Source organism: Cavia porcellus, unplaced genomic scaffold, assembly GCF_034190915.1.
Source record: "Cavia porcellus strain 051 isolate PalLab524CR breed Dunkin Hartley unplaced genomic scaffold, mCavPor4.1 scaffold_29, whole genome shotgun sequence".
Taxonomy (NCBI): Eukaryota; Metazoa; Chordata; class Mammalia; order Rodentia; family Caviidae; genus Cavia; species Cavia porcellus.
In genome coordinates this window covers 6,197,960-6,211,946 of record NW_026947512.1, presented here as the reverse complement: position 1 = coordinate 6,211,946, position 13,987 = coordinate 6,197,960, and the positions used below count along the sequence as shown (strand labels likewise).

The following is a 13,987-nucleotide window of genomic DNA, read 5'->3' as shown; positions in this document are numbered from 1 at the left end:
GGGGTGCCCGTAGACTTGTCTGCCTTTACTGTTCTTCAAGGCAATGTTGTCTGGCTCACGATCTGGACCTCCCCGCCTGCTGCATACATTACACCTAATGTATTCTCTTTTGAATATCATCATATTAAGTCTCCCAGTTGATACCTTGCTTGAAATAAATTTTATGGGCGCACATCCTCGCCCTCATCCCATGCATTTGTGGCTGGGAGAAGAAATAGAGCCTCATCCTTCCCCGAGCACAGGCCAAACAACAAGGAGGTGGGACTGCAGCCCTTGTTTACCCAGGGGCCAGGAACTTGTGGGAGGTGACCCACCTGTTTCTGCCTCTGCCTCCTGGGCCAGCCAGGGTGGCTCCACAGGTCCACAAAAGGGTAATTGGCCGACCCCAGGGCCACGTCTACCTCCTTTCTTTGCACAGAGAAGCCCCTGATGTGGCATTCAGCACCCATAAGAAGGCAGTGCCCGGCAGTGTCTAACTGTGGGTGCGCACAGCTACCTTTCTGGGTTCAAGTAGCACTTGGTGCTGCATGGTGACCTGTGTGTGACTGGCCTTGTTCACACATGCAGGCCAGCCTGGACCTTTTTGTCCGTTCCTTACCCCCTGATCTGGGAGCACCTCCTGACTAGGTCTGCTTGACCTCTCCTGAGGATAAAGCCAGGACAACCCCCCACTCCTCCTTCCTCGAGCAGTCCTTGTGCTCAGCAGCCTGCAGTGCTGCAGCTCCAACAGGAACCCATGCTTCCCTTTGGGGTGCTCTTGACCTGAGTTGTCCCTGCTGTCCCCTGCTGGAGACTGGACTTGTCCTGGAGCCTCCTCACTGTCTGTCTCAGGCAGTTTAAGTGCCACCAATCTATCCAGACCTTCCCTCCAGCTCCAGGGAGGCAGTCCCTAGCAGTTCCTGCAGAGAGGCCAGGGCTGTGGCTGCTGGAGGCAGATACACATATTCTTGTAAACCATTCTCTGAACCCCGCCTGGCTTTACTGGAAGAATTGAACTTAAGGCCTTTACACTGAGCTACATCCCCAGTCCATTTTGTTTTAGCTTTTATTTTGAGGCAGGGTTTTGCTAAGTTGTCTAGGTGGGATTTGAATTTGTGGTCCTATTACCTCAGCTTCCCAGAGTTCTGGGATTACAGGTATGCCTCACCAAGTGTGGGATGGGGATTCTTATGAAGGCTCAGTTGGATAAGGCCTGGGTATAGGAGTGCCTTTCACCCATCTTGCAGATATTCGTGTCTCCTAACCATAGGGAGCCTGTGTGGAGTATCTGCTGTATACTGGAGTTTACCAAGAATTTTTCATGTCTTGGTTCATTTGCTCTTTACTGTATACCTATGAGCCAAGATTAGCATCTTCATCTTTTTGCAAGTGAGCAGCTAAAAGGGAAATAAGCCAAATGACTTGCCCAAAATGAAAAAGCAGAGCCAGAATTCAGACCCAGGCAGTCCGCCCTTCCTACCCTCTTTTTAAATGAACATTCTTGTGACCTCCATGAACTTAGCATTTTGCTGGACACCTCATAACTTGAGAAATACTGATTAGTTGAAAAATTTCTTTCTCAAGGAAACCTCTTGAAATAGAAAAGAATTCCCATGTGAGTGGGGACAGTCAGCCAGTGTCCAGGCTTGCATGTATCTGCTTTAGTGTGACTTGTAGTGTAGTCCTGGGAAAAGGGTGTGAGACCAGGCAGTGGCTCCTGGGTCCAACTTCCAGGCAGTGCTGGTGGTGCTGAGCCGGGTCTCAGCAGGGTCAAAGGTGAGCACTTGTGTCTATTGGGCTATTGATAATGTTTAGTAAGCAGCCCCATAGCCTATTTGTAAGTTTAAATTCAAGTGAGAACATTTTTTTCTCTATAGATTTTGATGTGTTTGTTTCCCTAGAGCTTTGAGGATAATTATGTCATGCTAACATTTTAGGACTGATATGCCAGCCAGAAACACAATATAAATGGAGAAATGTGTGATTCCTGGGAGATTAGGTTTTAGTACTTTTGTTGATGTGTGAGTAGGAGAAACTGTTTTTAAGTGAGCTTCTTAGTGAGGACTCAGTCAGCTGTTATCCACTGATTAACATCCTCTGAGTTACCCTTGCATGTCAGGTGAGGAGGAAATGTCGCTCCTGCTCCGTAGGACCCTCTCTTAGTGGGAATGATGCAGACGGACAGCTGGCAGAAGTACTCCATTGTGGTGGTGGTACTGGGGGTTGGATCTCGGGTCTTCACACTGAGCTACATCCCCGGCCCTTTTTTATTTATTTTGAGGCTGAGAGTTGCTAGGTCACTAGATTTTCCAGGCTGATGTGGAACTCAAGATCCTCTTGCCTCAGTCTCCCAGACACTGTTTAGTACAGAGGCTGTGTTAGAGGGTATGATAGGAGGCCTACTGTTTGCACTTTGACGATTTTGGGCTTAGTATTTATTACCTCCCACTTGGTGGTGGTGGGGAACAGGGAAGAATGGCTAGCAGCTCTGTTATTATTCACCAATCATAGAAAGCTGACTGTTTTGTAGATTTTGAATCTTTCAATGACCAAAGAATCTGCTTTCACTATTGAAGTGGAGAATGATCCATTATCAGGTACAGTGTTAAGTAACTTTTACATCAACAGAGCTAAGTCAGGATGAGGCTTTATCCTGCTTCTGCCATGATCTAAACCAGCACAAAAAGGACCCGCTCTTCCTTTAGCCTGCTTGCCTTGATTGCAGGGCTTCCTAAGAGCATCACATTTAGGACCTGAACTACAAGGGAATCTGGGAAATCAACATCTAACTTTCTTGTCTGTGGTCCAAAAGGAATATCAAGAAAGATTTATTTTTCGTTTTGTTTTTTGAGATAGGGTTTCATCATGTGGTTCAGGCTGGCCTTGATGTCACTATGTAGCCTAGGTTGGCCTCAAACTCTTGGTGATCCTGCTGCCTCAGCCTGCTGAGCACTGGGATCACAGGCGTGTGCTTACCCACCCAGCTGAGGAAGGATTATTGAAGGAGCCAGTCCATGCTACCTGTTGACATTCAAGGAAATACTGAGATCCCTCTTCAGGAGCACCCTCAGCCTTGGACCTTGGTCTCCAGCCATTTCTCTCCCCAAATTATTCACTTTTCAGGCCAGATGTCTTCTCCATCTGTGGCTAGGCAGTTCACTTGGGGCTGACATATTTGTACAGTTTCTACTCAGTCCTGAAAATGCAGAGCCCTGGGGATTGGGTCATGCTTGTTCCCACTACAGGGAAGGCGGGTCCCGAGCCTGGTCTGGTTAGCAGGCTGTGCAGGGGGCTCACACTGCCTCTCTCCTCTCCCCACAGAGATCCCCCAGTGCGCTGGTTGCAACCAGCATATCCTGGACAAGTTCATCCTGAAGGTGCTGGACAGACACTGGCACAGCTCCTGCCTCAAGTGTGCAGACTGCCAGATGCAGCTGGCCGACAGGTGCTTCTCCAGGGCAGGGAGCGTCTACTGCAAGGAGGACTTCTTCAAGTGAGTGGGGATGGGCGCTGGGCCCCTCTAGGGGGTGGGGTGAACCCTGGCGGTAAAAGGATGCTTTGCACTGAGGTCCCTTCCTGAGCTCTGCAGGGGACATGGGATGGGGAGTGGCAAAAGGTGAGTACCAAGCTTGCTAGGGCAGCTTACCGAGGGCTTCTCCCAGAATTGCTTTCTTTTTTTCTTTTCTTTTTGAACTGGGAATTGAACTCAGGACCATGCCATTGGGCTATATCCCCAGCCCTAGAATTGCTCTTTCTGCTTGATGAATTGGAGTCTCGGGGTCCTCCAGAGACTTTCACAGCAGTGCTTTAAGTTCATCTCTCACCCCTCGGGGAGCCTCCACAGCTATGTTCTCAGGACTGCTTCGAGGGCCCAGAGACCTGGGAGAGTTCCTGGTAGCAGTCAAACCTGGCCCACTATGTAACATTCCTTTACACGGAAACAGCATGAAGATGCCTTTTTGTGTGATGATTTAGAGCCCCCTGGATGTAAATCCACTGTTTGGCTGTGTGCTCTTGGTGATTACTTAACTTTTCTGTGCTTCCATTTGTCTATCTTTAAAATGGGCCTCTTAATCATAGTCCTCACCTAATAGAGTTGTTATGAGCTTGGACTACTAGGTCAGCTTGTATAATGTTCTTAGGCAAGTATCTGTCACCTAAGTACTGTCTCTTAGGATGGTCCTGGGCTTTGGGGTCAGTGTAAGGGGACCTCCTAGAATTTCTTGCCTGCACCACTTAGTTTGGGCTTCTCTCCTAGGATGTTATGGAGGCCAGTGCCTTAGCCAGCACAGAGCAGCTGGCCACAGCTAAGCCAAGAGTGTGGGGCAAGTGGGGAGTCCCAGTCAGTGGCATTGTGCCCGGTCACACCAGCCCTGTGGCCCAGGGGAGTGGGTGGGGAGCTCACCAAGGCCTGAAGCATTCAGTGAAGTGGGCAGGCCTGAAGAGGTGCCGCCTCCCACCCCTTGATGTGCTTGGGGCTGGGGAGGAGGATGCTGAGAAGCCAGGGTCAACATACAGGACACGGTTTCTCTCGCCCTTCCCAAAGGATCAGCAGCAGGGAGTATGCGATGTCAGTTTCTGAGAATTCTCAAACTTCTTCCGCGGGATGTGAGTTGAAGAGCTTGTTGTAGAAGAACCTGGTGACCACAGAGGCCACCCCCAGCTGTGTTCAGAAGATTGTGCTCCATGTTATTGTTACACTTTGCTCAATTACGTACACCTCTCTCCTTGTGTATGCGTGTGTGTTCATGTGTATGTGCGTGTGTGCATGCGTGTGTGCATGTGTGTACGTTCATGTCTGTGCATGTGTGCTCTACTGGAGGGCAGGGCAGTAGCTAACCGGGGCACACCCAGCAAGTCCAGGATGGTTCAAATGATGGGGTGGAACCTGACTCTCCTGAGCTTTCTGTGTTCTGCTCCCCATTCTCTAAATCTTCCTTTTGCTTTCTCCACCTCTGACTCTCACCCTTCCTTTCATGCACATCTTTTCTCGGTGGGTGACAAGAGTTTGCTTCTAGCTTACTGTGCCACCCACTGCCAAGCACCATGGCAGCCCTTACAGGCCCCCACATGGGGTAACTTCCACAGGGACATACATGTGCACCTAAGTAGGACAGGGGTTGGGATACTTGCTTCTGTTGTCAGGGCACCGTCCTCCAGTGTGTCCCTGTCCCTTCACAGAGCTCCAGTACTGAGGTAAGAGGCCACATTTTCTTGCCTGTCTAGGGACATTTGTAGGGTAGGCCTTGAGATGTTCCTGGGTCAGCTGCCATTGCCCACAGGGATTCTGGCTGGTCCAGTCTGGGAGGACAGGGCAGCCCATGGAGTACAGGGAGAGCTCTGAGTGTCCCTACCAGAGAGTGTCCTAGAGTCCTCAGCATGATCTCAGGGCTCTGCCTGGTTTCTAGACCCTGCTGTTTGCTTTGATTTTAGGAAAGGATGAGGTGGAGAGGGAGTGGCAGTTGTGCAGGGATAGGGCTGGGTGTGGGAGCAGTAGTGATAAGAATTGGGGGGGGGTCTCTCTAGACCCAGGAGGGTCCCAGAATGTGGGCAGAGGAGGGAAATAGCATTGGGACTGGGAATGACACTGAGAGTCCCTCTAACAGTTTGGCTCCCTGACACCTGCCCCCTAGGCCTCCCCACATCATGGTCCCCATACGGACATGGTGGCCCTTGTATGGATCCTTCCCAGGCCTCGCTCAGCAGCAGCCCACTGGCTAGTCCCCTTGCTGACTTCCTGGAGGCCCACAAGCCTTGACACCAGCTGAGCCATCCCACCTCACTGCTCAGGCCCTGACCCTCACCCCAGCTCCCTCCTGGGGTTCCTTGGCCTGCAGACGATTCTGATTGCATTAGCGCCACCATGAGCTCCTGCCCCATGCTTCCTCCCAGGCTTCCATGATCGCTGTTTTCCTTGGTGCCTGTCTCAGCAATGAGGAAAGGAACTAAGACAGAATTGGGCTGCGCCGACTCACTAATCACATGTCCTTAATTTAATTCCAGCACCACACACTGTAGATTCAGCCACCTCTGAAAGAGTCCTGTGACTACATGAGGCTTTGCGAGGGACGTCCATCCCAAACCATACTAGTGCCCCTGCCCCAGTGCCTTGCTCTTCTTGTCCTCAGTCCCTAGCCCTGGCTCTTCCCCCTCTGGAGACAGATGTACTTACTTTCCCCAGGACTGCCCATCCTTCCATGGCTGCTCAGAGCCTGGCTTCTTTACCTCCTCTGTGTTCTCTCCTGGGTGACCCAGTATGAGCTACTGTGGCTCTTTCCTCGTGCATCTGTATTATCTGTTGGCTGGAGAAAATGGCCTGCACACTATTCATTTTTCTGTCCCCTGCCTGAGCACCTGGCCCTGTAAGTCAGTGTTGGTGAGTAGGGAGCTGTCCACAGCTCTGGTGCTGAATCCATTGGCTCTGCACTGTGCGCTATGTGGAAGGATGAGGGTCAGATGCCTGAGGCGATTTTGTTGCCTGCCAATGGAAGCCCAATCCATTGGTGAAGACAACGAGGTCTCCAGGGAGGGCTTTTGGGTTTACAGTCCCACTCAGCTCTTTGGACTTTGGCTGTTTGGTACGGGAATCCCCACTGCGTCCTGTCCTAGGTAAGGGCAGAGAGAGAGCAAGTTGTTCAGGGTTGATGTGGCTTCACCTCCTATCTCCAGGGATTTTAGGACCTGCTGCCCATTTGGAACATCCCGGTGCCCCTATGGTTAACTGAATGTCACCTTGCAACTGCTTTCAGACAGCACACTTGTAGAGGGGGTGCAGAGAGAACGTGAGGAGGGCTGGAGGGCAGGGAGTGTTGGGAACCCCTTTGCACTGGACTGCAGAAATCACAACTGCGGCAACCCTGAGAGAGACCGGGTGCCATGCACTTGAATTTGAATCAGACCTCAGGATGCTCTCGGCCTTGGGTTTTGGAAGACATAGGTCAGAGCCTGGAGAATCCTTTCTCCATTCTCTTTGAAGAAATAGGAAAAAGAAAATGACGCTATGTGTCAGCTGCCACATAGCTCGGTTCAAAAGCAGTGCAGGACTTCCTGGGCACTGTGCGTCTAAGTCCCTGGATCAACGTAATCCATGACATGGGGCAGGGCCACTGCTTTGCACAACCCCCGGGCATCTTCCATTTGAATTCTCTGTTTTACTCGTTAAGATGGTGGTGTGAAGAGCGCCCCCTGGAGGTGTGTAACATTTCCAATTGGGAGAGGTTGAGGGAGCCAGGAGTGAGGACTTCACCTTCAGCAGAGAGCCGTGGTAATACTGAGGATAGACAGCAGAGGGCAGTGTTGGTACATACCCAAACAAAGAAAGAAGTATTGCCTGGAGGTTGTACTCTGTGGTTGTTGTATTTGTCTTTGAGGCCTGTTGAATTTTGCCTTGCTCAGCAATTGACCGAGTTTTGCTGTTATTTGTTGGTTTTGCTTCCTGGGTTCTTGGCTTCCTTTTTCCAAATGAAAAAAAATTCTGAGGCTCAGAAGGAGAGGTAGTATGTGGATTAACACAGTATGATGGGGCTGATTTGTTCAGGGTCTAGTGGGGACATCAGGAGAGCTCATCCTTCTGCAAGCAATGTTCCAAGGCCTGTTACAATTTGAAACTGAGCTGAGGGGCCAACAGATGCTTCATTTCTAGACCATGTGTCCAGCATGTTGTGGGCCTCATTTCTCCTGGCAAAGAGGGTGAGGCCTGAGGAGAGCAGGGTTTTGGAAGCAAGGCGTCAGGGTCTCCTCCTCCTCACCAGCTAGGTCCTCTGAGGAACTTGGCAGCTCCCTAACTCCTTATCCTGTGCAGTCCAGACAGGGGTTCCCTGCTCAGGAGCTGGGTTCAAGTGCTGGTTCATCAGTGGCTAGCTGGGTGCCTGTCTTTAGGTAAGTTCATCAGTATTTCTGAGCTTCAGTGTCATCTTCAGGAAAAATAGGAATTCTAACAGTAGCTGCTTCAGAGGAAACCTGGCACACAGGACCACTTTACAAAATAGAGTTGGTATCAGCAGAGTGAATTGGTGAACCCAAGTGGAGCTTCTTGAATTCCTATTTTGTCTGGGATCAGCTGCTCATCAGCAGACAAGCAAGCAGCCAGGCCTGCCCCGTGTGAAGAGGAGCACGTGCTGGCCTATAGTGTGAGGAGGGATGTAGCGTGGAACATGTCAGCACAAGCGTGGTGGAGTCATGTGGCTGTGTCTGTGTATCTGTCCCAGTGACGGCCATGGCCGGCTCCCTGGAGGAAGAGGCTGTCAGCCAGTCCCTCAGGGCTAGGCCTGTCCTGGTCTCTAAACTCCATACCCCATTTGAAAGCTTCCTTGTGGAGGTGGCCCCTGACACCTAGAGTTCCTCAGATGGAGTGGGGGTGGCCTGGCAAATGAGTAGGGCATGTGGAAGGGTGGCAGAGGCTACATGCCACAGGACAGACAAGCCATGTTGATTTATGTGAAAATTTGGGAAATGAACCCCAGTTTACTATGGTACAACAAATATACTATAGTCAGAGAGAGGACATGGTTTATACAGGTTTTCTGTAAAGCTCAAGACTTCAGGTACATTGTGGGGAGCTCAGACTATGCCCTGAGCCACCAGAGGTCTGTACTTGGCATGGGGGACAGAATCTCCGTCGTTCTGGGGTGCGCTGCCCCAGGAGCCTGCTGTTGGAAATGGTGCTTCCCTGAGGCTGACTCCTTGTCCCTGAGGCCCTCACCATGCCCTGAGTGCCAGCTGGGGTCCCTGGCAAGATGGAGGCTGAGATGTGGAGTGGGGAGCTGTGGGCTGCGTGGTGGGGGTGGGGCAGCCGTTCCCTTCACACTGGCTTGCCAGCCCTCCCCCAGGCAGTCAATCTCGGTGCTGTCAGCCAAGGGCAGGTAGGCAGCGTCCTTGGAGCAGCCGTGATTTATTCCTGCAGTCCAGGACAGCGTGTTTCAGCTCAGCCGCTGTTTGGCCACTGCAGGGTGGTTTTGCTGGCTGTGCACAGGTCTTCACTGTTGCCCTCACCCCATTCCGTCTGGTGCCCAGAACCTGTCTTCCTCATGCGGGCTGTGGTAGGGTGCAGCTGACTCAGGGAAGGCAGGCTTGACCTGGGCATAGACTTCATAAGACGCAGGGTGCTGGGTCTGAATCCATACACGGTGAACTTGGGACATCATGCCTCATAAAACCTCACTCTTCCATCTCTTAAATGGGAATAAAACTGTCAAAATCTGGAGTTGCTATGAGGATGGAGGAAGACAGCTTAGTAGCTATCACTTATTAGTGATATTATTATTATTAGCTTATTAGTAGCTGTCCTACCAGAGTTGCAGTAGAGCTTCTGTGTAGCGAAGAGAAGAGGGAAGGGGTCGGGCTAGGCAGCGTCTCCCGCCAGGCGGGGGCCTGTGGAGGGTGCGAGGCTGGGCCAGCAGGAGTGGTGGTTTGGGTGGGGCTGGGTCGGAGAGCTGTTTTTCTGTCTTGAGGATGCTGCCGCTCCTGGTATGGCCCAGAGCTCTGGGACAGTAACCCCCTCACTTGGCCTTCACACTACAGAGTAGGGTCCTATTCCATGCAGGAGGGGCCAGCCTGTTCTGTGTGGCCATGAGGCCGCCTTCTGCTGTCCTGTGTCCTACAGCTCCCGAAGAGGCTGCTGCAGTTCTGCAGTTGGTTGCTGGCCGTGTGTCCAGTCTGGGGCTGGACTTTTGCTGAGCCACTTTTTATTTTGTGTAACTGTACAGCTGTGAGGCCACACATACACACACACAGCTCTAGCAAAATATGCCAAGGAGCCCAAAGGGGGAGGGTCTCTTTGACGTGTGGCTTTCCATAATTTCTGAATAGTTTATAGTCTAATTCCCTCACTAAGCAAATTAAACCTTTTAAGGTAACGATCAGATGGTCCAGATAGTGGCTGGGCATGTGGACATTTGTAAGATTCAAACATACTGGTGGGACCAGGCCCACAGTCATTTGTGACAGCCTGTAATCAAGGCAGAAGCAATTACTTAGCCCAGCAGTTTCCCCTGGGGACTGGAGCCATATATCAGGCAGTGATGAGTCCAGGATTATCTGTCGGCCCAGCCTGAGCTCTACCAGTTCAGCTGTGCGCTCGGCTACCCTCCCCAGCCAGCCTGCAGTGAAGGCCTCCTGACATCTGTGGAAACCACCTCTCGGGGACTTCCCTGCATGGAGGAAACTGTCAGGTCTACAGTTGCAGATCCGCCTCAGTGTCAGATGGCTTTAGCACTGTGGAAATCGGGACCCTGGGCAGGTGGGTTCCTGGTGAGATAGGAGTGGAAGATGTGAGCCGTGTTCTTTCAGCCTTGGCAAACACCCCAGCCAGCATCTGCAAGCCTCCTTGTAATGGGTGACTCAGCCCCATTTTCTCCCTCACCCCCAACCCCTGGATGTCTAGGTGCCAGGTCACTGAGATCTGATCTCCAAAAAGCTCTCTCTGTCCATCCCAGCTGCCTTCATCTTGTTGGCCCCTTTTCCTAAAGCCTTTGTAACTGGCTGATGGCTTCCAGACTGCCAGCCCCCCTCCCTCTCCCCATGCAGATGTCCCTTCCTGCCAGGCCCGGCTCAGGTCACACTGCTGAAACTTCCAAGCTCAGCACTCAAGGACCCATGATCTGGCTCAACTTTATCTTCTGCTGATTTTCTGGCCAAGGTCACAGTGGGGGCCTGTTAGAGCCAGCATCTGATTTGTTACTTTGGACCCTGGAGAACTTGCCATGTCCTTGGAAGACTACTTTGGAAAGAAGCCACAGACCAGTGTTATAGGGGAGCACAGCAGTTAGACTGGGAGGACTGCCTGGGGCTTCTGTCCCCCGAATGTCCTTTGCATGGCCTGGCAGTGTCTGCCATGCTACCCTACAGAGTAAGGCTCTAGGTTTCAAGAAGCTTTGGGACTCTTCGCTTTCAACAAGCAGCCTGCAGATGTTCAGGGCGAGCTAAGTCTTAGTTAAACAGGATTCTTCTGAGAGTGCCCCTGCACACTGCATAGGGCTGCCCCTGGGCTGGTGCACTGCGTGGGTTCTGGGTCCAGAATCAGGAGTCAGAGGTGGCTTTTTCTGCTTTAAAACAGACATCCAGGGGGTCTTCTGCTCAGGGTGTATTGGTAACAGCCGCACGACATCTTGGCAGAAGCTGTGTAGCCTGGAGGAAGGAGGGCAGTTTAGGTGCAGGGGTGGTGAGAGCAAGCTGGGGCCAGCTGGATGACTGCTCCAGGCCTGTCCCCGTCTGTGAAAGGGAAGGAATAAATACCTACCCACCAACAAGCGCTGTTGTGTGGTGGAAATGAGATAATTCACATGAAATTACCTGCTTCCTATTACATACTTGGTGTGTGTTTTCAGAAATGCAGGATACTAAGCTGAGCTCCTAGAGGGACATGGGTCCTAATATGTCCCAAATCTGCTCCCAGCAGGGATGGAGAGGATGTGTGGCCAAGGAAAGGACAGTCTCCTGCTCCTGTCTGTCACTCTGGGCCTGGGAATTGAACCCGTAGGTACTCTGCCACTGAGCTGCATTCCCAGCCTCTTTGGTTGTTTATGTTATTTTATCTTCAGTACCTGGAGTCAAGCTCAGGACCTTGCGTTTGTCACGCTGGTGCTTGTACCGCTGAGCTACATCCACAGCCCTGCCTTTTTGATTTTGAAATAGGGTTTTACTAAGTTGCCCAGATGGGACTCCAATTTGTGCTCTTCCTATCTCAAGAGTAGGTTTCTAATTTCTCCCACTAACTGAGCTGTGTGGTCTTGGGTGAGTCATTGCCTCTCTCTGGGTCCCAGTTTCCTCACCTGTTAAATTAAAAAGCTGGATGGTTCAGAGGCTCATCTATAATATCTTTATATAATATCATCTCAAAAAGATATTATGTAAACATTGTATCATATTAAAACATTACATTAAAAACCCAAATAAAAAGCAGGTCATGGTGGGGCAGTTCTGGCAGGCCAGGGAGGCACATGTGTGATTGTGTGCATTTAGTAGGGCTTGGGGGGAATGGGGACATGTTTCCTTGCAAGGCTGCAGCATTCTGGGGTGTAGGCTGGGATCACATCTGGAGAAGGCTGACTCTACTTGGGCAGAGCTTTATGTGCCCATGACATGGCAGTGGCCTTAGAGTGGGTGGTGATATATGTTGGAAATATTAGTACATACAGTAACAGTAAATATCAGCAGCTTACCTGTCAAGTGCGGTGATAGATAAAAGAAATACATGTAGGGAAGTGTCAGCCGGGGAAAAATATATGGCCTGCAGTAAATCACCCCTGAGCGATTAAAGCAGAAAACCAAGTTATGCAGTATTTTGTTTCCCAGGACAGCATGGTTCCATGGCAGCTCCCACACGGCCTGCTAGCTCCCCACCGACTGCCTTTCTGCTCTCAGAAAGGGCTCTGGGTTCATGCCCAGCTCCACTGTTCTCAGGCAGGTCATCCACCCTCTCGGAACCTGTTTTGTTCTATAAGTGGGAAGACTGTGGCTCATGCCCCAGGAATGGCCACTCATCCACTCCCTGAACACTGGTCAGGAGGGGCAGGCGCTGCTGGAAGCTCTAGATTCAGCCCCAAGCAAAAGTGATGAAGGCCTTGCGGGATCGAGGAGCCCGTCTTGGGGTGGGGGGTGGGGGGCGGTAAGCAAATAGTAAATGCTCAGCAGGGAAAGGAAAGGCTGGAAGAGGGTGCTCAGGGAATGTCCCCCTGAGAAGGAGACGCTTGAGGGGGTACCTGCAGGAACACAGGTGTGAGCCACACAGGCCTCTGGGGAGAGAGCGTTCCCAGCAGGGGAAGCAGAGCCAGAGGAGGCCCGTGCGCTGGGGCAGAGTGGCCAGGAGGGGTGGTGGCGGCAGTGAGGTAAGGCAGTTTGGAAGTGCAGAATGCTGGAGGGTCCTGTAGGCTACTAGAGGGACTTTGATACTACATGGCGGGAGCTGTGGGTTTGGGGTGAGAGGGTGGGACTCAGGGCCGCCATGTGGAGGAGAGACCGTGTGGCAGGGGTTAGCTGAACCAGGAAGGCAGCAGAGGAGATGTGGGAAGCAGTCAAGACACTTGACATAATTTGGGGACAATCAACAGGATTTGCTGACAGTTCAGAAGGCGTATCCAAGGCTCTCAGCCTGAGCAGTTGGAAGAATTGAGATCGCCACGACCTGGGATGGGCAGACAGTGGGCCAAGATGAGGGGCTGGGCTTGGGCATCCCAGGAAGGCGCCGAAGTGGGACCTGCTGGCTGGAGGTGGAAGGAGAGCCCCGGGAGTGGGCAGGCAGAGAAGAGGTGAGCGGGCCTCACTCGGGTAGCGGGATTCTGAGGCTGAGTGAGGTCAGTGCTCTGGCGAGGGGTGGGCCCTGCTGGAAGGTGGGGCTGGGGGCGCTGACCCTGGACTTAGTGACAGCATGGACGGTGGGTGGGCCTTTCAAGAGAGGGCTGGGTGTAGGGCCACGGGCAGCCTCACTTGGAGACTTCCCAGGACGCTGTTCTAAAGGCAGTGGTGAAATGGGTAGCAGATGGGAAGTGAGGAGAAGGGGTTTTTAGGGTCAAGGATGCAGAGATAATAGCCTGCTGTGTGCAGGTGGGAAGGGTGCATAGAGGGGATGCGGGAGGAGAGGGCAGCTGCTGGAGGGTGTTACCAGGTGCTCTGTGCCGGGGGGATGTGAGCCCTGAGCAGGACGGGCTGTCTGCCTGCAGGGAGCCAGGCCCTCAGCTACCATCGTGACAGGTGCGCAGGCAGGAGTGCACAGCAGCCCCTTTGCCAGAGCTGCCCGGTTCTCCTCGGGCGGAGGAATCAGGAGGCCACGGGCTAAGAACGAGGATGAGGGCTGGAGGGAAGGGTCTGGGAGGTGAAGAAGGAACCGTCTGTGATTTCTGGGCCCTCTGGAGGTACACAGATTGTAAAGGGGACCTGGCCAGCAAGGTGGTGATTCTCAAGTGTGTTCAGACACCAGCACAGGGGTGGAGAAGGCAGTGGGCTGAGACTGCCGGAGAGCTGAGGCTGCAAAGTGAAGGTCACAGACACAGGATCTGTGCCGGCTAAGAGGAGG

The 13,987-nt window shown here is 52.3% G+C and overlaps 1 protein-coding gene across 2 annotated transcripts in view; it reads left to right on the top strand.

Moving 5' to 3' along the window:
- The window catches only part of Lhx4 (LIM homeobox 4), a 43,338-nt gene that overhangs the window by 13,293 nt on the left and 16,058 nt on the right, over positions 1 to 13,987 (top strand). For both annotated transcript variants that reach the window (XM_063239861.1, XM_063239860.1), the window contains exon 2: positions 3,301 to 3,472. In XM_063239861.1, coding sequence (XP_063095931.1) covers positions 3,301 to 3,472 — 172 coding nt within the window. The remainder of the gene's footprint in view (positions 1 to 3,300; positions 3,473 to 13,987) is intronic.